This window comes from Neurospora hispaniola, assembly GCF_033458365.1.
Source record: "Neurospora hispaniola strain FGSC 10403 chromosome Unknown B0T23scaffold_13, whole genome shotgun sequence".
NCBI lineage: Eukaryota > Fungi > Ascomycota > Sordariomycetes > Sordariales > Sordariaceae > Neurospora > Neurospora hispaniola.
In genome coordinates this window covers 89,187-116,669 of record NW_026944418.1, presented here as the reverse complement: position 1 = coordinate 116,669, position 27,483 = coordinate 89,187, and the positions used below count along the sequence as shown (strand labels likewise).

General features: G+C 53.5%; 8 protein-coding genes across 8 annotated transcripts; 6 read left to right on the top strand and 2 right to left on the bottom strand.

The window, feature by feature from the left end:
• Positions 1–2,716: 2,716 nt before the first annotated feature.
• On the top strand, positions 2,717–4,056 carry B0T23DRAFT_368061 (uncharacterized protein). Its single transcript, XM_062836432.1, has 2 exons — positions 2,717–3,231; positions 3,349–4,056. Exons 1-2 carry the CDS (start codon positions 2,926–2,928, stop codon positions 3,931–3,933), a joined length of 891 nt encoding a protein of 296 aa, XP_062687853.1. The 5' UTR covers positions 2,717–2,925; the 3' UTR covers positions 3,934–4,056.
• Positions 4,057–4,864: 808 nt separating this feature from the next.
• Positions 4,865–5,860, top strand: B0T23DRAFT_327791 (uncharacterized protein; the record flags this gene model as incomplete). Its single annotated transcript, XM_062835641.1, has 2 exons — positions 4,865–5,380; positions 5,450–5,860. 2 exons carry the CDS (start codon positions 4,865–4,867, stop codon positions 5,858–5,860), a joined length of 927 nt encoding a protein of 308 aa, XP_062687852.1.
• Positions 5,861–8,376: 2,516 nt separating this feature from the next.
• B0T23DRAFT_347995 (acetylxylan esterase precursor) lies at positions 8,377–9,191 on the top strand. Its single transcript, XM_062836001.1, has 2 exons — positions 8,377–8,886; positions 8,976–9,191. The coding sequence occupies exons 1-2, from the start codon at positions 8,386–8,388 to the stop codon at positions 9,156–9,158; spliced, it is 684 nt and encodes a 227-aa protein (XP_062687851.1). The 5' UTR covers positions 8,377–8,385; the 3' UTR covers positions 9,159–9,191.
• Positions 9,192–9,306: 115 nt separating this feature from the next.
• Positions 9,307–10,821, bottom strand: B0T23DRAFT_391022 (cutinase-domain-containing protein). The gene is made up of 3 exons (XM_062837911.1): positions 10,188–10,821; positions 9,993–10,072; positions 9,307–9,925 (listed from the first exon to the last, which is right to left on the bottom strand). Exons 1-3 carry the CDS (start codon positions 10,606–10,608, stop codon positions 9,533–9,535), a joined length of 894 nt encoding a protein of 297 aa, XP_062687850.1. The 5' UTR covers positions 10,609–10,821; the 3' UTR covers positions 9,307–9,532.
• A 2,346-nt stretch (positions 10,822–13,167) lies between these two features.
• On the bottom strand, positions 13,168–13,668 carry B0T23DRAFT_289564 (heterokaryon incompatibility protein-domain-containing protein; the record flags this gene model as incomplete). The annotated part of the gene is made up of 1 exon (XM_062834267.1): positions 13,168–13,668. A coding segment is annotated over one exon (501 nt), but the record flags the coding sequence as incomplete, so codon positions are not given.
• Positions 13,669–14,882: 1,214 nt separating this feature from the next.
• On the top strand, positions 14,883–16,379 carry B0T23DRAFT_433330 (uncharacterized protein; the record flags this gene model as incomplete). Its single annotated transcript, XM_062840437.1, has 3 exons — positions 14,883–15,243; positions 15,378–15,999; positions 16,061–16,379. The coding sequence occupies 3 exons, from the start codon at positions 14,883–14,885 to the stop codon at positions 16,377–16,379; spliced, it is 1,302 nt and encodes a 433-aa protein (XP_062687848.1).
• A 1,495-nt stretch (positions 16,380–17,874) lies between these two features.
• Positions 17,875–23,115, top strand: B0T23DRAFT_437014 (uncharacterized protein; the record flags this gene model as incomplete). The annotated part of the gene is made up of 3 exons (XM_062840602.1): positions 17,875–18,281; positions 18,657–22,732; positions 22,802–23,115. The coding sequence occupies exons 1-3, from the start codon at positions 18,166–18,168 to the stop codon at positions 23,113–23,115; spliced, it is 4,506 nt and encodes a 1,501-aa protein (XP_062687847.1). The 5' UTR covers positions 17,875–18,165.
• A 509-nt stretch (positions 23,116–23,624) lies between these two features.
• B0T23DRAFT_54974 (uncharacterized protein) lies at positions 23,625–27,009 on the top strand. The gene has a single exon (XM_062841436.1). The coding sequence runs from the start codon at positions 23,900–23,902 to the stop codon at positions 26,942–26,944; it is 3,045 nt and encodes a 1,014-aa protein (XP_062687846.1). The 5' UTR covers positions 23,625–23,899; the 3' UTR covers positions 26,945–27,009.
• Positions 27,010–27,483: the final 474 nt, after the last annotated feature.

Sequence of the window (27,483 nt, the reverse complement as noted above, 5' to 3'; positions counted from 1 at the left end):
AGGAGAATCCCCCTTATTAAATAGATAAAAAGGGTAAGCCGTTGGTTTACTAGCAAGCCTAGTACTATATAGAGCACCCCCTACTAATTATTTCTAATAATAAGGATATTGAAATTATTATTAGCCACCAGCCAGCCGCCTAGTCAAAAACCTTTTTTTAAATCGTTAGAAATCCCCGCGTACAAGTATAATTAAAGGATAAGATAGATAAGATTCTCGTTAAAGATCTCTATAAGGATAATATCGCTATAGTAACGGGCAAGAAAGTTAATAACGAAGAGGAGGAGGAGGAGGAGGATAACGACGATAGGGATAAGGAAGGTGGGGAATTTCTACTTAGTAAGAAGAGGACTAAACTAACTAGTTAATTAACTAAACCCCTAATTATATTAATTTTTAAGAAGAAGTTTAAATAGCGTATACCCCTTACTATTAATATAACCTCATTGCCTAAATTTAGTGGTCCTTCCTTAGTAATTACCCCTATAATTCCCCTCCTCTTACGAGAATGTAGATTCGAGGATATTATATAGGGAAGTACAATAAAGCTATTAATCGAAGGCATAGTCCGACTTAGAATAAGGTATTTAAGCGGGCAACGGCCGGGGTAAGCTTCGTTAAGGTAGGAGGAGATAGTCTAAGGTATATACAAGTAAAGGGGGACTTCAATTAACCAGTACAATACTATAATGTACTTAAATAAGTAAAATAAATTATTAGATCTATTATTACATATATACCCTTCCTATTTAGGTAGTCTACTAGGCTTCCCAATAACATTATATTAATAAATCCCCATGTGCAAGTAGGGTGTTGAGTATATGGATGGGTCACTTTGCTAGTAAATTTCTATGTGGGGTGTCCCATATTAAAATACTGTCCCAATTTTTTGCCGCCCCCTACAAAGTCGATTTGTAGGGGGGAAAGGAAGCTTGGCGCCCAGAACCCCCCAAGTAATGAGATGGTGTTTCTGCAAGGTCAAGACTTGGAAAAGGGAACTGGTTGAAAACGAAGGCGTAACAAGCCCCTGTCGTTGCGGGGGGTGTGGTCCCCGTAATGGGCCGCTATTGTCGCGCTCGGCTAACGCTACCCTGGCTGCAGACAGTGCTATACTGTCATGGCAGGCGAAAGTCAGCTATAATAACTTAGAGGTAAGCTTTGATGAAAAGCTTCGATGAAAGCTTGGTAGCGGCTTCCAGGTTGGTAAGAGAGCACGCAATCACTTTCCCTTTTCTGATGTCGACGGGACGGGAATACAAGAGGATAAGCTTTTATCCATTTGTTGACATCACAAGAAACGAATGCGACATCGTTCAAGATTTCCAATCTTCCCCTGCATTGTTTCTGTTTCCTTTGGAGGCTCAGATGAGGTAGAGGGATTACGCGTCCTCTCTGTTGATCAGATGTGCCGCCGTTGTTCACTTCATCGAATGTTCGGTTGCTGCCAGGATGCTTTACAGGTACCTACCTTCCATGCTTGCGGTTCCTCCTGCCTTGGAGTTCGGTCTTGATCTTCCCAACCTGGTTCCTTCGAATATCTTGTTAGCAAGTGCATCTGGAGAACATGCAGTGCTCCAAGTGTGACGATGTGGCTGGAATCGAACTCTGGTTTATCCAATTCTCAGCACCTATCAAGACTCACAGCAAAGCCGCTCGAAAATAGTCCAAACTGCCAAGTGAATCACCACACGTGTCAGTGTAGGTTACCTCGTTCCGTGCAAGTCTAGCCGCATCCCAACCAGGCACCTCCCCGTCGCAGTCTTTGCAGCCATGCGCATGCGCACTGACACAAGTAAACAAACCCCTTTTCTTGGCAGCCCCTAGCAGCTCCACTTTTGACATCAAACAACTACATACCTCTTTTCCTCCGTTTTACCTTGACGAATTCGGCCCAACTTTCCGGATCTACTTCCTCAATTAGATCCAGACTCGGTTAGAAGTTACCTTGCCTTTTTCTGGGATCCACAACTACCAGAACACGAGCACGCACGACATACATTATAGCCCTGGAAAGTTTGTTAGCGTGGTTCTTGCCCCACATTCTCTCAAGGGGGGGGAATTGAAAGGCGGGACAAGTCTATCTACGAGCGCTGATTGGCTGAAATTGCTTGATGTCAAGGTGAGAATCGGCTAACAGAAGGGATTCAAGCACACACACAAACCCGCTTTATACCGGCTCAGACTCGTAAAACCATTGGTTGCATACCCTGTCGCCTTCCCTGTCAAAGACCCCTGTATGTACCGAGCTAACGAACTTTCCAGGGCTCAAGTGTAGTACTCGATTTCAACCATACCTACCTATAGGGATCACGTATATCCGTTTCATTCAGATTGAAATAGATAGTACTACTTACAACTACTACTACTACTACTACTACTACCCTACCTAGCACACCTGCGACAATATCATAACGACAGCCCTATCACCACTACACCCAACCAATTGATTCACACAGAGAGACCTACATGGTGTGCACAGACTTCTGACTCGGTAAGGTCTTGACTCTATCTTGGCGGGTGTCAGTATGGTTTAGAAACAACCACGAGATGGTGATGATGGTTACCTCTAAGAGGTTGATGGGACGATGGACAGAGTTCTGGGTCGTGTCGGCCAAGCGATGCTAGATCTTCTTGGCGATCGAGTGGATAGAAACATGTATATATACGGCGATCCACATCTTCTTGGGACGATCTGTTTACTACTGCTCATTACAGACATCATCATCATCTTCTTCACAGGCTTCTTTCGCTTCAACTTGCCGTTTTTTCTTTTCTCCGGTGGCTGGCCCCGAGATTCATTCTCCGATACCATTATTTAGAAACTTTTGATCAAGTTTCGCGACCGCTCGCTGGATATATCCCATTCACCCACTCAGGGCACAAGCCACAAACAAAACAAAACAAACAGTAACCCAATCATTCAAAATGAAGTTCCAAGCTAGCCTCATCCTGGCCCTCCAGGTCTTGTCCGTCACGGCTCTCCCCCATCCCAAGAGGGAAGCCGTGGAAGCTGCTGCTTCCTCCACTGCCGTGGCATCTGCAACTGCTTCCGGTGTTGCCTCGGCTACTGCCACCACCGCGGCTCAAGCCACTGCTAACGCCGGTGCCGGCACCGGAGATAAAGAAGGTGAAGAGGAGGACGAGAACGAAGTCGAGCAAGCCGGCAAGTTCAACACCGTCATCACTCTTGGTGGTGGTGACGTCAAAACCGACACTCAATTCCCCGCCGGCGTAAGTTTTCGTCACCTCTCCCACTTCATTCACTCGTATCAGTGTCGTACAGTTGCACACGTCATTCCAGTGCGTCAGCGGCGATCAATAGATAACTAACCATCACCAATAACACAGACCGTCGGCGCCTTCGAAGTAGAGTTCAAAAACCCCGACGCCCGCCAACTCCGCGTAACAGAGAACAAGACCCCCGCCGCCGCTCCTCCCGGCTTCAAAGCCCTTGAACCCGTCTCCTACAAGGTCGAAATTGGCGGTGGTGCCTCCAAGGGCCTTACTCTCTCCAAAATCGATTACATCCGCAACGCCAACTCCACCGTCGACATCAGCCAGGCAAAGCTGGGCAAGCTCTGCAAGGAGACCAACAGCTTCGTGATTGGCGATGGTGTGGGTGAGACCGAGTTTGAGGCGGATGAGAATGAGGTGGCAACCAAGGTGCCGGATTTGGTTGGCGAGTATGCGCTTTTCGTGCCCGATGGAACCGCCGCTGCTACGCCTGCCGCCCCGGCGGGTGATAACAAGGATGTCGCAACGCCGGCTGCCTCGGCCGCTCCGGCTGCGGGAGCCGGTGATGCGGCTGGTGGTGTGACTGGAGGTGGTGTTGCTGCGGGTTGCGGTCCTGGAACTATTTGCAGGACGCTGGTTGATGGCTTGCTTTCGTTGATTGAGGGTGCTGCTGCCGGTGCTCAGACTGGCAAGGCCTAAGGGATAGCACGAGGTGACTGGGGTCTGAGTTTTTAGGACTCATTTATGGGAATGACTGTACGTTCATGGCTGTGTTTGTGGGTTATTAACTGGAGCTAGAGGTAGTGCGATGGCCGTTTTAAGATGTCTGTGACTTCATTACCTCTATTTCCCTAAGTGTCCTTGCGTGAAACAAGATGCGTTGTGTGCCAGATTATTTCGCCCTACAATCATAGAGGTAAGGTCACATGTACAGGTACCTCCACCTACGTTTGCTAGGAATTTGATAGAATAGAGGATTGAGTCAAACTGTACCTGCGCCTATTCTATAAGAGCAGCCGTTTATATCACCTGGGTTGATAATAGCAAGTTGCCTATGCACCTGCACTACACCATTCTCACTTGACTTCCCGCTTGGCAATGGAAGAATCATGGAAGCCTACAGGTGTATCATGTTACTGTTTCGTCCGGAACTATAAGGTTCTGCCTGGCGTGAATGGGTAGAGGTAGGCACCCAGTGAAGGAAGTGAACAGTGCAGTTGGCTGAACATCGTCCGACCGAGCATCCTACATGTAGGTACCGGACAGGCCCATTATAGCAGGCACGTTAAACAGCGGGGCCAGTAACTGGTGTCTCCTCCGTTTGTACAAGAGACCACATTCACTTCACTTGTCTGGGAGGCACCAGAAGTAGTGGGGTTCAGATTTTCCGCAACCCTCTATAAATTGTTTCGTTCCAATAATTTTTCTTCATTTTAAAACGAGCTACTGTCTACGTTCATCGTTGTCCCAGCAAAGCCTCTGGCAATATAGTCCACGCTTCCAGCTTTGCTTATACCCACTTCTCAGACGTCTTAACATCAGGTCTTAATATCAGGTCTCCATTGTAAGTACATCGTCTACCAGATATCATGCCGAAACTGACACTATTTTAGATATAACCACCCCCAAGATGAATCACCAAGACAACCAGAAACCTGCTTGCAAGCGCGTCGCTGACATGCTTGACGGCACGGTGAAGGAGGGACTCTACCGAGTTGAGCCTGAGCTCAAAAATCCTCGCAAGTTCCTGGAAGCGACCCAGGAGGCGCAACAAGTCGCTCTTAGAACACTCTACGAGGACAAAGAAGTCAGAAGTCCGATCTCCCAGGGTGCCATGGAGTGTCATATCACAACAGCACTATGGAAGAAGTACTTCCCACATGGCCGAGGAAGCCCAGCGGAACCGCTCCGGGCCTTTTGCGAGGAGCTGTGCCCAAATCCAGACCAGCGTTGGGCCTGTTACCTGAACCGGAGACTAAAAGAGGAAGAGGATCGCAACCCGCGATCACAAAAGCGACCACTGGAGGAGAGCATCATCACCTCAACACCACCATCCCCGTACAAAACAGCTCAGAACTTAAAGCAGGTTGAGGCTGCAGTTACTGAGACAAACCCACAGCTTTTATCCTCCCCCCGCAAGACACCTGTAAGCTTCCGCTTGCCTCCGGCGAACGAAGGCTCAGGTAAGGGTTCAAGCTCGTCCCGTGGCACCAAGCGGGCCGGGACAGACGCAAGCGATCCCAACGGCAAAGGCAAGCCGGCCGACACCCAAATGTCCCTGGCCAGTACAACACATACTTCCACTCCGCAGTCGCCGCCCAAGCCAGAAGTCTCACAACTTCGGTCACCTACCCTTTACCAGGACATCCTCACAGCCAAGTGTCTTCAGGAAAGGATGGGTGTGAGATGGTTCCCATCAGACGACAACACAAACGTGAAAGCCGTGTTGATCGGCGACGTATACGTTGCAGCAAGTGCCACGTTTATGAGAGACCATACCGTGACCGAGGTAAAGGAGGAGCTGGCTCGAAAGATCCTGGATACTTGTAGCGAAATGCGGCTTTACTGCATCAGCCGGACGAGGAAAAGGGAGACGTGGGTCGAGTTGCAACGCCTGCTTTCATAGCAGGTAGAGATAGTCGAGTGTCTGGTGTGGGTTAGTGCGCGGGGTGTTTACTTCAAGAAATGAAAATAATTCAACTTCAAAATGTGCAGTGATCCGATGGTGACAATCTACTGGGCGTCGAAGACGGGGAACCAAGTCGGTACCTACCTCTAGGTACCTATGTTGGTTTCGTGGGTATTCATGTTGGTGTTCCCTCCGCCCAGTGACAGTGAAAGTTGCTCAGGTTCATGCCTCGATCTGATGGCTTGGAGCTAAAAGTGGACGACTTCGGCAATGCCTTTTCACGTAGGGCGAATCATTATGAGGGTGCTCCTCGGACCCGCCCCCTGATCTTCGCCGTGCTCCCAGAAGTTGTTGCTGTCATCAAGAGAACGCTGCTGGGACAGGTGGCTCCCTCTGACAGAGGTCCCCTGACCCCTGACACGGAGCTGATGGTACTCGAACTTAGCGTATTCTTCCCAGAATTGCTTGCTTGCGGTAAGGCCGACTGTCCGCGCTTTCGAGTTGGAGCTCAATGGGAATACGGGGAACGGTTGACGTTGCCAGCTCCTACAGCTTTGTTTGTTCATGACGGTCAAGCGTAAAATTCGGTTGCTTGTACTGCCGGAGTTGATTTTGCAGACTTTGCTGCTTCAAAACGGACTCTTGGTCAGCATTTTGTTGGCTGTGCCTAGAAGTCAGCTGTTGCCGTTGTTCCAGCAACGCAAAGCTCATTTATTTGGGTTTGGGGGCGGTTGGGGCTCATGTTGCGGGGACCGAACCTTGGAGCTTGGGGGTGCATGATGTATGGAGGCTGACAACAGGCACAACCCCGAAGTTCTGGTGCGAGCGAAATGGTGCTGGTGAGGCGGCTAAAGATGCCAAGTCATCACAGCAGGGCACACAGGTCGGTGGAGGATTCAACGGAGTAGAGAGGTAGTTGGAAGAATAAGTCCAAGGAAAAAAAACCAAGGAAAAAAACACCATAAAGCCCCGACCACAGCCCAGGCCAGTGAGGCCACCAATGCACCTTCCACTCAGCCAACAAGAAAGGGAAAGGGCAAAGGCAAAGCAATTGGTATCCCCATCTGGCAATATTTCCTCAACTCGCTTCCCGACACATCATTTCCGGACACATTTCTGTAGGGAACCTATCATCTCACTCCCATGCTACCTCTTATGATTGATGTCCCCTTAACATTTACTCTGTCCACGCCAGCCCATCTTAAATCTTCTTGAAATCTTCAGTCTGATCTTACAGTTCATCTAGAACCAGCAGCCACGCGTTGGGCGAGCGCCTTTTCGTCTGCAAGTCCGAGTCTTTCAAAGCAGTGCCTCTCGAGCGGCCGAGCCCCGACTCAAGCCGAGAGGTAGGAACTTTACCGCGCCACGAACGCCTCGTCCGTGTAACCAACGGCCGGATCAGCATGACTTGAGATAGAGGTACCTAATCTGAGAAGAGCGGACCTAGTGGTTCCAACGCCTGCTACGAACCAGGTCATCGCAGTCATTGCCTGTTAGCGCGTCGAACAAGGTCAACAAAAAGAAGAAGACTGAGGTAGAGGTACCCAGAGGTACCTATGTTATGTCCTGACCCAAGAATCCTGAAGTGCAAAGCATAGCTAGGTACCTTACATCTGAAATCGAACCATACGGAGGAGCTTTTCAAGGAAAATCGAGATAAGTGGAGTGTCTAATACGAAAAGAAGAAAAGAAAGAAAAAAAAAAAAAAAAAAAAAAAAAAAAAAAAAAAAAAAAAAGAGAAATAAAAGACAAAAAGAAAAGAAGAAGAAAAAACTGGAATATGATTTGGCGAGGATGCGGTCCTTGTTTTGCTTCTTGAATAGCCAAGGGAAGGGCCATGGGGATTGCGACCGCTTCGTGTGGGTTGTACATGCTCTCTACCGAGATCGAGATGGCTGTAAAAGCAGCTGTTCCCTTCCACTTAAATAGTATGAGAAATTTAACCCTCTTTTCCGCCACTTCTCATCAGAATTCCGCCCATAAACCTACGCCTTTACCCTCCGGTAAATGCAAGGTTGTGTCCTTTATGCTCAGTACCTCTATTGTTTCCATCTGTAATTAAGCGACTGGAGTAACAAGTGGTAAGAACGTTATGCCAGATTTAGGATAAATGGCAAGATCGCACTGCCCCATGGGAATCGAAGCGCATTTAGCCACAACGAAAGTGCCTTTCCCACAAAGCAATCTATATCTCGGCACTTCGATGCTGTTCCGTGCAAGGAATCACCACTTCCGGTGCAGATCTGCCATGGATCGGACGAGTGACATGGACTTGAAACAGAAACACGAAGCCACGTGAAACCCAAAGGTATTAGCCGTGAAATCATTGATGGAGATAGATTTCCCGCCGACACTCCCATCTCCCCAGTTTATGTTCCGTTATGCCGGCCACTCGTCGCATATAATGAGTATTGCGAGTATAAAACGGTCCAGGTCGACTTCCCGTGAAGTTGGGCATCCATCTCCACAATCCTACAAATCACAGACTTACAGTCCATCAGTTCAGCATCCCTCCTCTCACAATGAAGCTCATCACCACCTTCGCCCTCCTCCAAATCCCCATCCTCGCCTCCGCCAGCCCTCTCCAAGACCGTCAATCCTGTCCCAAAGTCCACATCTTCGGCGCCCGCGAGACCACCGCCCCGGCAGGCTACGGCACCTCAGCCGGCCTCGTCAACAGCATCGCCGCCGCCTACCCCGGCTCCACCAAAGAAGCCATCGTGTACCCCGCCTGCGGCGGACAATCCTCGTGCGGGGGCGTATCCTATGACAACAGCGCCTCGCAGGGGACTGCGGCGGTGGTGAGAGCCGTGAACAGTCTGAACAGCAGGTGCCCGGATACCAAGATCGTGCTGGTCGGGTATTCCCAGGGCGGACAGATTATGGATAATGCGCTGTGCGGAGGGGCTGGGGCGACACTGACGGGGAATGCGCTCAAGGCTGTGAAGGCAGCGATCTTTATGGGGGATCCGCATAATGTGGCTGGGTTGCCTTATAATGTTGGGACGTGTAGGGCGAAGGGGGTAAGTCGATGCAATTCTCATTAACGTGGAGGAGAAGTAAGGTGAGACGGAAGAAAAGTGAAGATGCTGACAGCGATGTTGGGTAACAGTTTGCGGCCCGCCCGAGTGGATTTCAGTGCTCCCCTGCGAGTCCATCGATTATCCAGAGCTATTGCGACTCGGCTGATCCGTATTGCTGCAATGGGAATGATGCGAACTCGCACCAGCAGTATGTCAACAAGTATGGACAGCAGGCGTTGGCGTTTGTGAAGAAGTTGGTGGATGCCGCTTGAGTTGAGGTTGGGTTCCTGGGTCGAGAGACAACGGCATGCATGGGTGAGGCTCATGCTTACGGCTTTTGGTGTTGGACAGCATGCTTGATGCATGGCCCCCAAATACGGGAGATGCACAGCACGATGTTGCAATGCAGGGTCCATGCCCTGAAGACGGACTACCTCCTATGTATTTTGTCTAATCAAATTTGATTTGCATCCAGTAGAGCTCTACACTAGGTGATAAGTGCGTTCATGAACTGGAATTTTTACTAGAAATTAAAGGCATATATCCTGTGCCCCCGTCCGATCATTACTCGTAGAGGTATCCAATCCATTTTTTGTAGGTCAATCACTTCCATTCGCCCTCCCAACCTGAACTCATCCACTCAGCTCTAGAAGAGACCAAGACCCATACCGACAGCGCCAACAACACCAGCCAGAACCATGACACCCGATCCCCTCACGTTAACCGCAGCACCCTCAGCAGGCTTGCCCGAAGCAGAAGCGCTGGCAGTCGCGCCCCCGGTGGCCGTTCCAGATCCAGTGGGGACAGCAATGCCAGTCGACGTGGACGAGGGAGTAGAATCAGTGGAGGTCGAGCTACCACCCGAGGCCTTGTACTTCTCAACGATCCACTTGACACTATCCATGGTGTAGTTGGCAAAGTAACTGCCGTGCACGGTGAGGGACGAGCCAGAATCGCAGTAAATGTCGCCCGTGTCGCACCAAGAGGCAATGTGCGAAGCGAAGGGCAGGCATGAGGTGGTGTCGTTGCGGGGGAAGATCTGGGGTATCGGTGTCAATACAGTGAATCAGGGAAATGGAGGGGCTGGAACAAAGGGAGAGACTTACGCCAGTCTTTGTGCTGGTGCCAAGGTTCCAGGGAGCGCCCGTTGTGTGGCTTGGGTCACCGTAGGCGACGGCCGCAACGACTGTTGTTCAATGTCTCATGTCAGCTTCATGTCATGTCCGGACAAGGTTTGCAAGTCCTCAGTTGTTGACCCCAAAGATGATGGATGAGAAGTGAAGTGGGCGAAAAACACATACCCGACTCGTTGAACACCTCCAGGTATCCCTTGCTAGCCTGGTAATCCGAGCCCTCTCCAGGGATTCCGCCACAAACCGAGTCCATCATGGCATGCGCGCCCTGGGAGTAGCCCAGCAGGGCCACCTTGGTGTCCGGGCACTTCTCATGGTACTCAATGAGCATCTTCTCAAAGCCCATGGCTCCCTTCTCCTCCGAGGTGGTGTAGTTTTCCAAAGTGGCGGGATAGTCGATGGCTGAAATGGTCGATCCGGGAATGAGCAGGGAGACGTTCCGGGCGACAACGCCGATCCGCCCGAGACCGGGATCTTCAGTGCTGCCGCGGGCGACGATCATGTGAAGGCCGGTCGCGCAGGGCTCCTCACGGACGTAGTGGGAGACGGAGGCGGCGGCCTCAACAAAGCGGGCAACAATTGTCCACATTTTGGCGATAATGATACGAGGTTGGCTGTTTGTGGTAACGGGGCACGGTCTTTCTGGGCTGGTGTCGGTGAGTGACTGGAGCTAGGTAGGCAGCGAGTGAGTGAGTGAGTGACTGAGTGAGTTGAGGCTCTCGTGTTGTCCCGATCGACCGTATAGAGGCTGTCTTGGCGTGTCCGTGGGTACAGCTCTTCGACGATGAGAAAAGGGAAAGAGAGGAGAAAAAGAAGAAGAAGAAGAAGCAGGAACGAAAAGCACAAAAAGGGTGTGGTCAGGTGGGTTTCGTTGAGGCTTTCGGGAAGCAGGAACAAAAAATGGCCCGCCCTCATGCCACCCAACAGGGGGAGACCGCCATCAGTTGTGGAGCTGCTAAGACACAGCCAAGTTCGCTAAGATCTCGTCGGCAAGACCGGCCGGGGCTATCGTCCAACACTTTTGGCGGCCTTAGGACCAGATGTGGTGTTTACCTCCCGCTCCAGCCCGCCAAGCACAGCTTGATCCTGGTTCCCTGAATGGATCCCGTGCTACATGGCCATTTCCCACGTTTTGACGCCTCCATTTTAGGTTCGGATAATGCATGCTGTCAAAGCGTTCAACAGTCGAAACTCCCATTCGCAAATTAATCCTCTTTCGGAAAATGTCCCGCTGAGTAATGGCCCCTGATCGGGCAGTCTCAGATCCCGACGGAACAATTTGTGCCTGACACTAAAACAGACAGGCCGGGTGCGGGGAGCCGAACGGGAGTGTCAATCATGGATGTCGGTGGGCCGAGGCACGCGGATTTCGGATGTCCCCGCTCGACTCTTTTTTGCGAGAAGTGAGAAGAAGGAATTCAACGACGTACATAGAAACAAATGGCGTTTGACATTGCTAGGACCTGTGTCGAAGTTCTCTGAGCATGCAGTATCACGTGTATTGGTACAATGGATGTGAGAATGCTTGAATCGGTTAAAGAGAAGCGGAAGAAAAGAAAAGAATGGAAGTGGTGAAGAAAGAAGACACCGTTGTACACATGCCCCTGGCTTTGGGAACGTGTTTGCATCGAAATGCAATGCAGGAATTGTTAATGCATGCCACGGATGTCCGATAACCTGGGCAGACGCCCCTAGATCCGAATCTGAGGCAATCGGTCTGGCGTGAAGACGGAGGTAGGTAGGAGGAGGTTTCCCCGGCAAGGTTTTTTTTTTTTTTTTTTTTTTTTTTTTTTTTTTTTTTTTTTTTTTTTTCCCTCCCCACCATACCTACCTTTGCCGCAGGCAATTTCAACAGGGAAGAAAAGAAAAAGAAAAAAGAAAACCACACAAGGAAACGTGCAAGATAAAATAAAATAACAGGTCAGAAGGGCGCAAGAGCAAAACATACCTGACAGCACAACTTGGTAACATGTACCTAGTTCTCCCACACTAGACCAACGCAAATCGAAAACAAGACACAGGAAAAGTTGATCCAAAATGTCCCCGCTCATCATTGCGGCAAGGCAGTACCGTGTCAAACAAGGACGATGTCCTCCATCTTCATCTCAGAGAGCATCTTGTTCCAGCAGTCCAACAGGGAATTCCAAAGAAGTCCCAATTCATTCTGAACAGTACCCATTCCTACTCGTCGATAGGCCTTCCTGCCATCTGCCATGGTTACAGGTTCGACGACCAACATATAATCAGTTCCTTTCCTGGTTTCGCATTCTCTGATGAACAGAATGACATGACGCGTGAAGGCAGACGGTGGAGGGCAACTGCGTATGTCAATCGTATAGTCGAGAGTGAGGCTCCCCATTTTCCGAAGTTCACCGAGCCTTGAGTCTGTGCTATAAATTGACATTCTTCGAGAACGGCTTGCCTTCCCTGCTGCAGGATGCGCAGTGTATTTCTTCGATAGACAAAGCTGAACCACGCCTATCGGTGCGCAAAAGTGAAGCTCGGTTCCGTTGTTTTTGGCAGTTATACCTCGGTTGTCGTAATAATACCGATTGGTGTTGCGAGGCCACACGCTGGCAAACCGTTTATCGCCAACTATGGATGCCCAACTCCAGGAAGGGATCCCGGGAAGACGCGGCCCGGGCGAGTCAACAAGGTCGTTGCTCATCTCCCATAACAGCGAGCCAAGTGTGTCGCGTGCTCCAAGCCATATGCCGAATCGATTGTATTCTTGATCTTTCCTGTTAGAGGTTTTGAGGGCTGCTACAATACCAAGAAGGGCAACCAGTCTATCAGTCTCATAAGTGAGCTGCATCCTTGAATAGGAGCTCATCAACCTATTCCAGTTGTCGACCCCATGAGATGCATACCAAGCCAAAATCAGGTCGTCGACGTAGGGTTCCACCTTGTTTGCTTCTCGACACTTCCAGTACAATGATTTCTCTTCAGACCATAGAAAGCGGCGGGAGAGGCTCCATTCTTGCATCACCCATGCGCGTTTGGCCAGGGGACAGTTGGACCACGGCCTGCTGTCAGGCCAGTCCGGCACGACAAGAAAACAGGTTGCAAAGGATGCCGGGTCTGAATGACCTCCCACGTACGTGTAGACCTTGACGATTTGCTCCGGCTCCGGTCTCTGAAGACCTTTAAAAAGCCCTTCGGAGGAATTGCGAGCATACGCAGCTCCCAATGTGAGTGTCGCCCCTTCGTAGATGGAACCCATCTTGTGTGACTCTGTTTCCCAGTCTGCCGGACTGTCTTGGATGATGCACAAAGAGTCGATCCACAGGTAGCGGATTCCCAACTCTCTGGTGACCCACACAGCGTCCGCAAAAGTTTGTGGAAGGCGATCAAGCGGGATACCCGGGTGCATGTGATCCCCTATTGTATGAAGCGTTGTCTTGAGCGGTTGTTTGTCTGGAGGACCCCAACAATGGCTGAGCGCAACGTAGGGAGCTCTGGGCGTTTCCGTGGTGGTTTCGACGAGTTTGACAAGTGGTGATCCTGGAGACCCAACGTCAAGGACCCGGAAAGGCAGCTTGCTCGCATCCAAGGATGAGTTCTGGGAACCAAAACCAAATATCTTACCCGAGAGTGTGGTTCTGCACTTTGGATGATCGTCGACACACTGCCACAGCCAAGACCTCATTTGGGCAATGGTCTCTGGTCCTCTAGTGTCCATAATAGGCCTATTCCACCACACCCCCTTGAAGAGATGGGCTAAAGGTTTTGTTCCAGCCGTAACCTCTTGGGATGGAGAGTGATGTACGGCGTTACAGCTACCCACGGGCAAAGCTGGCGAACTGCTTTGCTCTGTTGCAAGCTCTAAGTGTACCTCTAGGTAGTACGTAGGTAAAAAGTGGTCAGATTCAATGCGAGTAACAGAACAACTTATAAAGATGGGAGATAGGTGCAACTGCAAGTAGGTAGGTAGAGGTAGGTAGGTAGGTAGGTGTACCTACCTCGCCATATTGGAAACATGTATTGCCCGGAATCATCTGGCAAAATGAACGTAGCCCGTCGGAATATGTCAGGAGGCGGATCGGCACATGCCCAAATTTCATCCAAGTCTAGCGGTTGGACTACAATTGGCTCTTCTGTCTGTGTGGTTTGTACAAATTCGTTCAATCGGTCCAACGTAATGACACGGACAAGCGCCTTGCACAGGTCGCACTTTTGATAGGCATCGCCTTCGAGGAGTTGTCGGACAGTCTTCCAGACGAATACATGGTAGCCATGACGGTTTGTTTCTGAAAATCTGATGGTAGACAACGGTCTGGTATTGATTTGAAGGGCCAAATTTGAACAAACCAAACATATCATTTTGTGAGGTAATCGTGGTGGAAAGTGAAAACTGTTGTAGTCGCCATGAGTTATGAAGCCCGCGAGGAAGCGAGAGGAGGAGACGAAGATAGGTAACCTCAGAGCCTCTCCAGAAGATAGTAGTGTATAGAGGTAGTAGCGAGTGGCAGTGTTCCTGTTGTTGACCTCCACACTACGACCTCTACCTCTGCCACACTCGTCAAGGACCGCCACCGTAACACGATGAACCGTGGATCAATCGAGACGGGCCGTCATGACCCGCCAACCGCATTTTCACTCGGATGTAACCCTCTTTGCCAATGCAACGCGAGCGGGCAAAGTCACGGATCTGGCCGAACCAACAAGGTGAAACGTGGATCTCTCACAGTCCAACACCAAGATCCGCGACCGGGTAATTCCCGTTCCTCTTCTTCGCATCTCACTCCAATTCTGTCATCCTTCCCGACTGCCAACGTCCGTCCCCGTTCCGAAATCACATCCACATCCCGTCTTCAGTCCCGAACCCGGCATCCAAGCCGTTCATTGTGGGAAGAAGGTAAAATGTCACTTCCCAACGCCCAACCCATCATAATTTCACCGGAGATCACCCTCCAGCCTCCGCTCACTCGTCGGGGAACGGGACCTGGATTAATCCTTGCTGTGCCGCCTGTGGAGCGAGTCGAGTCTGCGAACCGCTTCGCCCTCGAATATGGTATCATAAAGGCCAATGAAGACCAAAGCCCAAAAACGCTAGACCCCGGGCCGCTTAAGAAATGGGCTGAAGAGGGATACGCAGTTGTGCAGGTCACTTTTGATGACATGAATCCGTCAGTGCACTTTGGGGATTTGCTTGTGACAGCGCAGGAGGAACTTGAGAAGGTCAAGGAGTGCGAGGGGTCCTTGATGAAGGTTGGTCTTGTTGGTAAGTAGTACCCTCTAGTCGCTCTCGGTCTCCACCTGACATGTGTACCCTGATGTTGTGAACTGCGAAGGCACCAGGAGCGAGGTGGGCGAACACCGCGACGGCATGAGCTGAGTGACATGCCACTGATTTAGTGCACGGGGGAGGCGGCTCCGACCGCATCGCCTCCGCCCTCGCCGCCAACCCTCGCATTGTCTCTTGCGTATACTACGGCCCCTTTAACCCCTTGTGGGCAAGAGATACCTCAGTCCCCATTCTCGCGCACGTACCCAGCCCGGTCTTCCAGCGCTCCGAGGGCGAAATCAAGATGTTTGGGGAAGATCCCAAAAATTTCAAGGCTCACTACTACCCCAACTTGAAGATGTTCGATTACTTTGCACTCCCTTGGTGCGTAGGGTTCAACCCAAGCGCCGCCTCCGTCGCCCACACCCGTTCCCTCGCCTTTATGAAGCCGTTGCTTGGAGGACCTTACTTTGACTTGGAAGCCATCTGGGACGAGCACACAAAGTACGAGTTTGAGGATCGCAGCGTTGACAAGACCATGGCCACCATGGTTGACCAGCCCTACGTCAACCACATCCCGACGCTAACGGGTGGCATTGGGAGGGAAAACTTGACCAAGTTTTACCGGGACCACTTCATTCACAGTAATGCGAGAGACGCGAAGTTGGAGCTGGTGAGCCGGACAGTGGGCATCGATCGGATTGTTGATGAGTTCTTGTTTAACTTTACTCACAACAAGGTGGTTGATTGGTTGTGAGTATCAGCCTGCGTCTCCCTTCCCTTTCATGCAACAGCAGGTCTAACGGAAGGGTAGAATCCCCGGCATCCCCCCAACCCACCGCAAGGTAAGCATCCCGTTCACGAGCATCGTCAACATCCGCGGCGATAGGCTATACCATGAGCACATTGCTTGGGACCAGGGGACCGTCCTCAGACAGCTAGGATTGTTGCCCGAGTACCTACCATTTCCGTATGCGTTGCCGGGTGGACGACAACCGGGAGAGGGAGGAAAGAAGTTCGAATATCGTGTCCCGGTGGCCGGGGTGGAGACGGCGAAGAAGTTGGTGGATGAAAATGCGGTCGAGTCGAATGAGATGCTTGGATATGGGGTTCGAGAGGTGCCGGGTGAGTGATCACCCTCGAGTATTGATGCTTATTGTGGGAATGCCGGATGACATGACCGTCATGACGTATCAACCTCCCCTGCAAAAGGTTGTTGGTCGTTAAGGTTATGTTAGCGCGAGGCACGGAAGGGCTCGGTTATCGGGAAGGATGCCGACGGGATGGCTGAAGATCGATAAGCACCAGCAAGGTTAATGTCTGTCTGTCAGCTTTGAACGGTTCCTGAGGCTGTAAGACCCGTTCATTGGACAATGGGCCTCTTGTGAGGGTGTAGCACCGCGGAGGGATGGGGTGTTACCCCATGTTCATAACATGAGTTGTATGGTTGATCATCTGTTGGTTCAGCCTTGTGGTCTGGCGGGGATGAAGGCGGTAACAATTAGTGATGAGCGGTCAGGTCGATGGTTCCTTTGTTGACTCGTTAAACACAAGATAATCCGAAGAATGGGACCGTCTGTAGTAGTAGTTCTTGACTAGACACAACCATGGGAGATGTTGAAGTCGGGGGATCTTGGTTCAACCTGAGTCAGTTCCGCGACTCTCGACGTCGGAGGACCATCTGCGAGCAGTGCCTGGCAGGGAAGCGGCGACGAGAAAACCAGGGTTGTTCGAAACAGTATGACGGGCCAATGAGAGCCTGTCTTTTTCGAGATGGCAATAAAATCAGGCCGGGGCTGGGCAAGTATCAAGAAGTCACTGAGTATCGCTCTCAGCTTTAGTGGTGTTGATGTGTGAGGTAACCATGACCAAAGAATCACAAACACGAAGGCCAGACGCGTTTCAGGGGTTTACGAAAGTTCGCGAAGAGGTAAACAAAGCGTGGTGACTACACTGTTTGTCAAGTCTTGTGTGAGGCTTGAGTGGTTCATGCAGCTCATGACGGGATAAACCTCGAATGTCGCCTGGGAGACTGTATGCACACGCTTTGACGATGGCGGGGGGAGCGGGGAGAGAAGGCGTCTATTGTGTGTGTGGGAGGTAGGAAACAGATTCATCAACGGAGATACAGAAGAGGTCCTTGAATGATGGATGGATCGTAGTGTGTGTTGGACCAAGGGTTTAGGTAGTTGTCCTCTCTCCAAGGTGGGTGTAAAAAGACACGACAATCAAGTTCGGAAATTGTTAGCGAGGTACATCAGCAACAACTGACCAAGCCTCGAATCGAATCAAAGACGTCACGGGCCAAGTCACGTTTCCTGACGAAAAAGGTGGAGAGCTCGGCCTCGCTGGGGAAAGTCCAGTCGGCACACAGGGCGTCCAGCGGGCGAAATTACTGGGTCAATACGGCCCGGGGCCAATGGGGGGGGCGTCGTTGAAAGTTTGCAAACCGTCGTCACCAGTCACCGCGTGCTGAAATCTGCAAAGCGCAACCCGGCGCCCCAGTCGCGAAAGTTTCAAGCTTTGATACCAAGCCGTGACAAATTTACCGTACGGCTCCCCCAGTCTTTTGCACCATTTTCGCCCTGAACCCACCGCGAATAATTGTCGCATTTTACGCCTTTTTACACGGCACCCACCCACCAACTCTGACCTCGCTCCTCACGCAGTCTCAGCAAAGCCAAGCGCCAGTGCAGACTTCTTTTCTTCGCAAGAGTCCAAGTCAGTCAAAGTCCACTCAGTCAATTGACCTTTTTTTCCACTCGTCCACCTCCACCACCACCACCGCCACCACTACCACCACAATCTCCTCGCTTTGCACACGCACACACACACACACACGCGCTACGAGCAGTACGTTGTCCACCGTCACCACCACCACTAGCATCATTTTCATCATCACCATCTTCCTCAATCAAGATGCCTACGCAGCTACCATCGAGCTTTGCCTCTGCGGCCGCCGGCCAAACCACCAGAGGAGACGCCAGATCCGGTGCCCGAGGCGATTCCGTCCGAGGCGCGGGCAGCGGCGAATGGTGAGCATCCAGCCCATGTCTACCTACCTCTACCTACGCTATGCAGTATACACCATCTACACTTCAAGCATGGATCAGTACTAGCTCCGGTCCAGTTGTCTTCTTGCGTGGAGGCGGGGGAGAGAGAGAGAGAGATGAGGACCGAGGGGCATCTTCTCCCATCTCTTCCTTCTCGTGTGGCAGAAACCAGGGCAGAGACAGATGAAATATCTTCCCACTTCGCCATACACACGAGACACGTCTATCTCTTTCCTCTCTACCCACTCTACCCCTCCATCCTCCTCCATTCTGATCCCCACCATCACATCATCGCTAGTGAAAACAAACCTCAATGCGAACTGAACACCAGCCGCTGACACGTCACCACATCTCCAGGGCTCGTTCGAACGGCACCAGAACCTTCCGCCGCTCATCCACCACCCCCTTCAACAACCAGTCTGCTGCCGCTAGCAACCCGACTGATGCCACACAGAACCCCGCTCTAGACAGTAACAGCATCAACAGCATCAGCGCCGCCTCGCAACCCGCTCCTCCCGCGCCCGACCAGCACCAGCAGCAGCAGAACAACCAGCAGCAGCAGCAGCAGCAGAACACGGGTCCCCTCCGCTACTCCAAGGACGAACTCTACGAGATCTACAAGCATAGTGCCGAGGCAGCCAACAACATCGACATGTCGTCCCTCTTTGCGCCCTCGTGGAATCCCAACCAGACTAACGGCACAGCTTCGCGCGTGTGGGGCAAGACCAGCGATTCCCCGCATGTCCCCCAAGATCCTACCGTCTGTTGGGATCCGAACGGCACCGTCAAGCCCATCGGCCTCGAGCCCATGACTGCAGAGGAGCGCGACATGTTTGCCACCGACGTGAACTCGACCTTGAAGCCGCCCCAGCAGCAGAACAAGGAGGGCGTGCAGGGTATACAGAACGGCGGACGCAAGACCTCCATTAGCGCCAACACGAGCAACTTCTCCACAGCTTCGCCCGCCACTGCTTCGAGACCCGCCACCCGACGCCGCGAGACCGTCGACACGAATCCCTTTCCGAGCTCGGCCGTTGCCTCCCCGACCACTGCCGGCCGTTTCCCTCGAGACGATCCCTGGCTCCCTCGCCGGAACACCGATCTGAGGGAGTCCATCGCCGACGAACCCGCCGAAGAGACCCTCCCGACGAGATCGCAGCCTTTCGGTCTCACTAGGTCCAATACTGCTGGGTCTAGTGCCTTTGGCAGCTCTGCCTCGCTGTGGGGTCCCGCCGCGACCACCCCCGGCGCGGGCATCGGTGCTTTTGGTAGCTTCGCCTTGAACACCACGTCCGCGATCGGGGAAAAACGTTTTGGTGGCACGGGGGGAAGTCGTCTGGCCCATTTGATTCCCAAAGACTCGAACGATAATGTGGCTGCCAATAAGGGAAACGAGTCTGCTCCCGGTACTGATACCAACCGTGGTTGGAGACCCCGCCAGCGTACTGATACTGACCCCTTTGGGCCTGACGACAGTCTGACCGGCAGCGCCATCCTCGGCGGGGCGCAGGACAACAGTCCGCCCGCGTCGTCTCTCCAGCGCAGCGGCGTCTTCGATACTCCTGTCAAGGGTAACAGCGGCGATTTCGGCATGTCGGCTCTCAATCTCGGCAACAACCAGAGCGAGCAGGGAAACGGGCCCGCCAGCCCCTCCGAAACGAACCCGTATCGCAGCCCGCTAGCCGAGCGTGGCGATGAGGGCCATGACGACGCCGAGATCGATCGACTTACCCACAACGCTGCCGGGTCCGAGCCGCAGTCCAACTTCAGCACCCTGTCTCGCGCCTTTGGGGGTGCCCCTTTTGATGGCAGCGACCGCAGCCAAACTTCGAGTGTTGGCGCCAAGGGCTTCCCGACTGTCAACACTCTCGGAGGATGGCCTACTGCTCCTTCGGTCGGTACTCCCGATCGCGAAAGACAGCCCTTCAACAGCGCTTTTGGAACCAGCATCTTCAGCCCTATTGGTGATTTGCAGTCTCCTGGCTTTGGTGGCCTTGGCGGTTTTGGCGTTGCTGGTGGTTCGGGACTTGGCCGTGCTAACAAGCTCAGCTCTTTGTTCCCTCCCGCCATGCAGGCTCAGATGCATACTGGCCACGAGCAGGAGAACCTGAGTGATTCTGTTCCGGACCTTAGACAGGCCAACCCTCTTGGTGCTATCGGACGTGGTGCTATTGGTACTCAGCCTCGCGATGCCGCTAGCCCCATGAGAGCTGGTAGAGGTGCCTTTGAGGACCTGTTTCCCGGTACCGATGCTATGAAGTCGCCCTTCACCAGCGGCGAGCACCAGCCTGGTCTGACGTCTACGGCGCCCTCTTCGGGTTTCCCCGCCACCGCGGCCGGTCCCGCCTTTTCGGCTACCCCTACCGCTGGTGAGCCTGGTCAACAGCAGCAGCGTACCATGGTCATGCCTGATCGCATGCGTTGGGTCTACCTGGATCCTCAAGGACAGATGCAGGGACCCTTCTCTGGCTTGGAGATGAATGACTGGTACAAGGCCAACTTCTTTTCGCCTGACCTCCGTGTCAAGCGTGTGGAGGACCCTGACTTTGAGCCTCTGGGTCAGCTTATCCGGCGCATTGGTAACTCCCGTGAGCCCTTCCTCGTTCCTCAGATGGGCATTCCTCACGGACCCCCGCCTTCCGCCGGTCCTTTCGCTCTCGGCGGTGCTGCTGAGGCCATTCCTCCCCTTCAGGGTGCTTTCCCGTCTTTCGGCAGAACCTTGACCGCTGCTCAGCAGAACGACTTGGAGCGTCGTAAGCAGGAAGAGCAGTTGTATCACGCTAGGCAGCGGGAGTTCCTGCATCATCATCAAAGCTTCGGCCGTCTTCCTCTCCAGCCTGGTATCCCCGGAGCTCTGCACCACCATTCTAGCGCCCACAGCTTGCAGAGCCAGCCTAGCTTTGGCAGCATTACTTCCCCCATTGGTATGCCGCAGCCTCCCATTGGTGCTATTGGCCCCAACTCCGGCTTTTTCGAGGCTCCCGTTAGCCTGGGTCAAGCCCCTGCCCAGCCCGGCTTGGGTCCCGATCTCTTCGCTTCTGACCTGAACTTGGGTGAGCGCCAGTTGCTGGCTAACTTGCAGGCCAATGGTGGTCTCCCTGGCTCCTTTCCTGCCCAACCCATTGGTGCCCCCATCGGCGACAACTCGTCTCTCCGCAGCAACCTCCCTTCCGTCGATCAGCTCCGCAATGACGAGCAGGGTTTCAACACTAAGCTCAAGGAGTTCCACGAGCTTCGCGCCCAGCACGATGCTGAGGAGGCCGCCGCCCAGGCCAGTGCTGCTGCTGCCCAGGAAGTCCTCCAGGAGGTGAAGGAGGAAGCTCCCAAGCCCAATGAGGACCCCAAGGCTGCTGCCGCCCCTGCCCAGGAGACTGTCAAGCCTTCCAAGAAGCAGACTCAGGAGACTAAGGAGGTCCCCGCTGCTAAGGAGGCCGCTCCCCAAGTCGAGGTTTCCTTGACCGAGAAGATCAGAAAGACTCAGGCCGAGAACAATGCTGCCAAGCTTGCTCAGCAGGCCGCTGCTTCGGGCCTTCCCATGCCCTTCCCTCCTCCTCCCCAGGCTAACACGCCTCTTGCTGCCCCCACTGCTCAACGTCCTGCCTCGCAGCTCCCTGCTAGATACGGCGAGCGCTCTGGTTCTGGCACTCCCGACACCACGTCTGATGCTTCCGTCCTTGCCCCTCCCCCTACCGCTCCCTGGGCCGGCACCGAGACTCAGAAGGGCCCCAGCCTGAAGGAGATTCAGGAGGCCGAGGCCAAGAAGGCTGCCAAGAAGGAAGAGGCGGCCGCTGCCGCTCGTCGTGCTGCTCTTGAGCAGGAGGCTGCCGCTCTCCGTGAGCGTGAGAAGGCTGCTGCTGCTGCCCACATCGGTCTGCCCGCTACCAGCACCTGGGGTACTGGTTCCCCCGTCGGCGCCCCCGCTTCGGGTAGTCCCTGGAAGCAGCCTGCCGCCGCCAAGGTCGCGACCACCACCACGGGCTCCAAGAAGACCCTTGCCGAGATCCAGCGCGAGGAGGAGCTGCGCAAGCAGAAGGCCAAGGAGGCCGCCATGCAGGCCAGCGTCATCTCGGGATCTGCCCTTGGTAAGCGTTATGCCGACCTGGCTAGCAAGACTTCCTCGCCCTCTGCTCCCCCCGGCATGGTCACTCCCGGCGCTGCCGCTCAGGCTGCTGCTGCTGCTGCTGCGGCCTCTTCTGTTGGTGGCGGTTGGTCTACTGTTGGGGCGGGTGGCAAGGTTAAGATTCCCACTGGCCCGGCTGCGACCAGCCGGCCTGTTAGCACTGCGCCTGTCAAGACTACCGTGACCCCGGCTGCAAAGGTTGTGGCCAAGCCTGCGCCCGCCGCGCTCAAGGATGCCAAGAATGTGGCTATGGAGGAGTTCAAGAAGTGGCTGCATCGTGAGCTGTCTAGGGGTTTGAACGGTGTTAATGACAGTATGTCCTCTCTCTTTTGCTCATCTCTTCTGCTTTGGTACAAGTAACTAACAATGGTGTCATGCACAGTCGAAACCTTTGCCTCTACCCTCCTCGAGCTCCCCCTCGACGTGTCCATTCTCTCGGAGTGTGTCTACGGCTTTTCCACCACCATGGATGGCCGCCACTTTGCCGAGGAGTTTGTCCGTCGTCGCAAGCTCGCCGACAAGGGCATTGTCGAGAAGGATTCCAACACTGGCGCCATGTCTTCTAGCAATGGTGGTTGGTCCGAGGTGGCCAAGAAGGGTGGTAACGGGGCGCAGAGCCAAGTCAAGGAGGATCCCATGGCTGCGGTGCCTGGATTCCGAGTTGTTCAGGCCAAGAAGGGCAAGGGCAAGAAATAGGCGTCTGCCAATGTTGCCTTTGGATCGGAGATTTCTTGGAAGGGTGATGATGTTATAGCAGAGGGGGGATGTACAGGATGATGAAGGAAAAGTTGTCTTTTGGCTGCCAGCAGTTGACTGACGTGGGATGGTCAAGCGTCGAGCGTTATATGGTTACATGCCAGTATGTCACGAATAGTGTACTATAGCGGTATCAGTAGCAGCGATGAGATGTATTGACTGTATGTGGTCTTTACCAGTACTATTCGGTTTCCCTTATTACGTGTCCATACCTTTGGTGACAATGACTTGTGACTTGTGGTATGGACGTTGAGCCTCACTGAGTGCTCTCTCGCCTGCCGCCCACGAAATGTTAATGTGGAGAAGACATGGAAGTTCAGCCTTATGTAAGCGGTAAGTCTTGGCGATGAAAAAGTGCGTCACAATGCCAAGACTGGGGTCTGGCAGATCTCGCGGGCCTGTGCCCCTCCCCCCATTTTTATTTTTTTTGCGGTTGCTCCAGCGGCGGACACCCCGGCGGTAGGGCGCCGCCGCCTGAAGAAAATGTTTTGACATTCAGTTGCGATAAGAATTCGGGGACCCCTCTATCAGATTGTGATTTCCAATCAACAACGGAACCCCCCCCTTCCATTCCACTTTCTACTGCTTTCATTTGGCTTCTCACTGGGCGTTTGTTTCATTCACATTCAGACTGGGCTTTGGGGATGAGATAGACACAATCAGTTTCGATACCCTTTTTTCTTCCGTCCTATCTCGATACCCCTCACCTCCCAGCACAAGCACAATGACGGACACCACGACGTCAAGCCTGCTTGACCAGGTCCGCTCAGGCCACTACGTCCCCGTCCTCACCACCGAGCCCGCGAAGACGCTCATCAAGTCATACGTCAACACCGTCTACGACTCCGAATCACAGCAGCAGAATGTCGTCGACACACCAGCCCAGGACAAACTTGCCGTCGCCCTCTCAGCATTCAACACCTTCCTGCAAATAAACGTCGCCGGCCCTGTTCCCGATGGTCTTGCCCAAGTCGAGGACGAGTTCACCACCGCAGCATCCAGCAAAACTTCCAAGAGCAAGCCCCTTCAACAAACTCGCAAACTTTGCTTCTCGTCTCTCGACGTCGACGGCGTGTCGGTTTATCAGTACATTCCCTCCATTGAACTGTTCGGCCTGGCACGATGGGTTCTCAGCACGCAATTGGGAGAGGAAGCGGAGGTCAAGGGACTGGAAGGCGAGCCGGTGGAGTGGTTGAAGTTGAGAGTGGATGTCTGGCACTACAAGCTCATCACCCAGCCGAGCTTGGGACCGGGGAGCATCTTCAACAAAATTTTGCAATGGTGTGAGGTGCCGAGCTTGCAGGGAAAGATTGAGCAAGGATTGGAGGTTGTCCAAGGGGAAGTCACAGGGAAGGACAACAAGGAGATGGAAGTCAAGTGGCTGGTCGAAAAGGCCAACGTGCACATCATGTTGGGACAGGATGTAAAGGCGAAGGAAGCAATTCAAAAGGCGGCCGAGGTCAACAAGTTCCAGTACATGTTGAGCGGTGCGCTCGGAAAGAGGACCAAGTTCCAGGAAAAGGCCACCAGTCAGCTTGTGGTTCTTGCAAAGAGTGCGGAGGAGAAGAAGGAGGACGAGGAGACAGACGCCAAGCCCAAGGCCGTGGAACTCAACGACGACACTCTGTTGGACGACCTGCAGTTCACCAAGGGCGAGCTGGGAAAACACGGCGAAACAGACGACAAGACTGGCCTTCCTGCGGAACTCAAGGACCTCGAGCCCGATGCGCAACCCCAGCTTTCTCCGCTGGATCAGATTATCCTGCTGACCGAGGCCACGCTCAAGGATGCCTTTAGCCCCAGCGATTCCCTGACCTCCGAGGAGGTCTTGCCTTTTGCCGTGAGAGTCATCAACGACAAGAGCACCAACTGGCAGATCTATACGCAAGCCTTGCTCGTAAGGTCGCGCATCGAGATGCATCGCTCCAGGACGATCGAGCGCGGTGTCCTCCAGATGCAGGCCGTGGTTGATCAGGTTATTGTCGACACCACTGCGGCTGCTCCCACTTCTGAGTCCAACGAGAAGGAGGAGAAGAAGTCCGACGTCCCGGCCATCAAGATCTCGGCGGATGGAGAGGTCATCGAAGACAAGGCGGCTGCTGCCAGCAAGCCCACCTCCTTCTTCCCCGCTGCTAAGCCTGAAGATTCGGCGCCGGCGCATGTCCGTCTGCAGTACATCCACGCTCTCAGCTCGCCGCCCAGATGGCATCTGGAGTCCGAGTTGGCCTACTCGTGGGCTGGAGTTGGCTCGCTGGTGTCGGCCCTCGAGATCTTCAAGCGTCTTCGCCTCTGGGCCGAAGTCGCCCTCTGTCTTGCTGCCAACGCCCGTCATGATGACGAAGATGGCCGTGGAGCGGGTGGTGAGGAGAAGGGCAAGGCCATCGTTAGGTGGCGGTTGTTCCACCGCACAGGTGTCACCGCTGCTGAGGAAGATGCCGAGGCGGACGATGAGGTCGAGAACGAGACGCTGGATATCTCCAACTTCAAGGAGGCCGACTTCCAGGGTCCAGAGCGTGTGCCTCCTCCCCCCAACGCGCCTCGTCTGTTCTGCATTCTTGGTGAAATGGAGGACAAGCCAGAGCATTACGAGCGTGCTTGGGAGATTTCCGGTCAACGGTACGCCAGAGCGCAGAAGTCGTTGGGCGAGTACTGGCTGTCCAAGCAGCAGATCTTCAAAGCCCGTGACGCTTACCGCAAGGCCGTTGTCGTCAACCGCATGTCTTCCGAGCTCTGGAACCGTCTGGGTGACATCTCTCTTCGTCTAGGCGACTTTGCCGAAGCTGCCGAGTCCTTCAGCCGCGGTATCGCAGCTGCCGACAACCTCGCCGGCGGGGAAGACGCCCGCACGTGGTCCAACCTCGGCTCAGCTCTCTACTCCCTCTACGTCGAGCGCGTCAAGGAACTCAAAGCCGAGCGTGAAGCCGCCGCTCTCGCCGCCGAACCCATCAAGAAGTCCCTTTCCGACGAGGTCCTCCCCGACGAAGACGACACCTGTATCGCCAACCCCGAGCGATCCCAAACCGACCCCAGCAAGCGCTCTCCCGCCACTCTGTTGTCCCAATCCCTAGCGGCTTACAAGCGCGGCGCCTCCATTGCCAACGACAACTGGCGCATCTGGGACAACGTCATCACCCTCGCCTCGCGCGTGCGCCCGCCCGCCGTCTCCGAGATCATCCTGGCTCTGAACCACATCATCAAGATCCGGGCCTCCGAAGACGCCCTCGACATTGCCGTTCTGCACTTGCTTTTGCGCGAGTGCGTCCTCAGTAAGGAGGTGCCCATAAAAGAAGGGGTGTACGACCCGCCCCGCGGCAGCCAGGAGCGCGCCGTCTGCGAGTTGTTGGAGAAACAAGTCGCGCCGCTGATCACCAAGAGACACGAGCTCTGGAAACTACTCGAGACGGCGCGCTACTGGAGGCGCGATTATGCGGGTGCCATTGACGCGGCTGAACGTGCTTTTCGCGTGATGGTGGGCATTGCGTCGGCTGGTAGTGGACTGCTTCCGTCTGCAGGGATGGGCGAAGAGAATGAGAAGAGCTGGTTGGTGGACCCGAAGGCTTGGGATGCGTTCGTACATCAGATCCAGGAGTATGTTGAGCTGCTGGAGAATTTTGGGGAGGGGGTGCCGGAGATTGGAGAGAAGTGGAAGGGGAAGGCGAGACTTGCGATTAAGAGTGTTCAGGGCAAGGCGAGGGAGGCGTGGGAGGGGAGTGAACCGTGGGAGAGGTTGGAGTCGTTGTTGAAGAGCTATACTAAAAAGCAGTCTTGATCTGAGGGGTTTGGGCACGGGATGTGATGTGGTGTAAGAGCAGGGAACAGTTTGGGTTGGTTGGGTAGGTATTCCAAAAGTTCAAAGGTTCAGAATAACAGGCAATGGAATGTCCTTCTACATGGCTTTTTCACCCGATTGACGATGCAGATTGCAGTGGATGAGATGCACCAGGTCCTCTTTCCGCTTCTTGGGGCGGTTGGACCCCGGCTTTTGTTGGCTTTTGTTGTTGGTTCATTTCCCGAAACCTTTTGTCTCCCTTATCTCGTGGTTCAAGTGCTGACACGGAGTGTTCTATCAGACATCCAACTTGTGATCTGGTCCCAAGACCCAACATCAATCGACTCTCCGCAGTTGAAAGACCTAGACAAATAACACTGGCACGCATCAGCCGAAGATTTTCTCGAATTACAATGTTAGATACGGTAGGTAGAGGCAGGTAGTCAAGGAAACGAGTGGCGCTTTGTTGGATTTCAAAGGGTCGTCCCGCTCTTCCCGCTACAAACAATGGCATGTGCAGTCCTTTTGTGGCGTCTTTG

What these genes read in the sequence shown, in the direction of transcription:
- B0T23DRAFT_54974 (XM_062841436.1), top strand. Translation starts at nt 23,900, where the DNA reads ATGACGGACACCACGACGTCAAGCCTGCTTGACCAGGTCCGCTCAGGC.
- B0T23DRAFT_391022 (XM_062837911.1), bottom strand. Translation starts at nt 10,608, where the DNA reads ATGTGGACAATTGTTGCCCGCTTTGTTGAGGCCGCCGCCTCCGTCTCC. An exon ending in GGAGGTGTTCAACGAGTCGG is followed by an intron (nt 10,073 to 10,187) that starts GTATGTGTTTTT and finishes ATTGAACAACAG; the next exon opens with TCGTTGCGGCCGTCGCCTAC. An exon ending in GCACCAGCACAAAGACTGGC is followed by an intron (nt 9,926 to 9,992) that starts GTAAGTCTCTCC and finishes CCGATACCCCAG; the next exon opens with ATCTTCCCCCGCAACGACAC.
- B0T23DRAFT_368061 (XM_062836432.1), top strand. Translation starts at nt 2,926, where the DNA reads ATGAAGTTCCAAGCTAGCCTCATCCTGGCCCTCCAGGTCTTGTCCGTC. An exon ending in ACACTCAATTCCCCGCCGGC is followed by an intron (nt 3,232 to 3,348) that starts GTAAGTTTTCGT and finishes CCAATAACACAG; the next exon opens with ACCGTCGGCGCCTTCGAAGT.
- B0T23DRAFT_347995 (XM_062836001.1), top strand. Translation starts at nt 8,386, where the DNA reads ATGAAGCTCATCACCACCTTCGCCCTCCTCCAAATCCCCATCCTCGCC. An exon ending in GGACGTGTAGGGCGAAGGGG is followed by an intron (nt 8,887 to 8,975) that starts GTAAGTCGATGC and finishes GTTGGGTAACAG; the next exon opens with TTTGCGGCCCGCCCGAGTGG.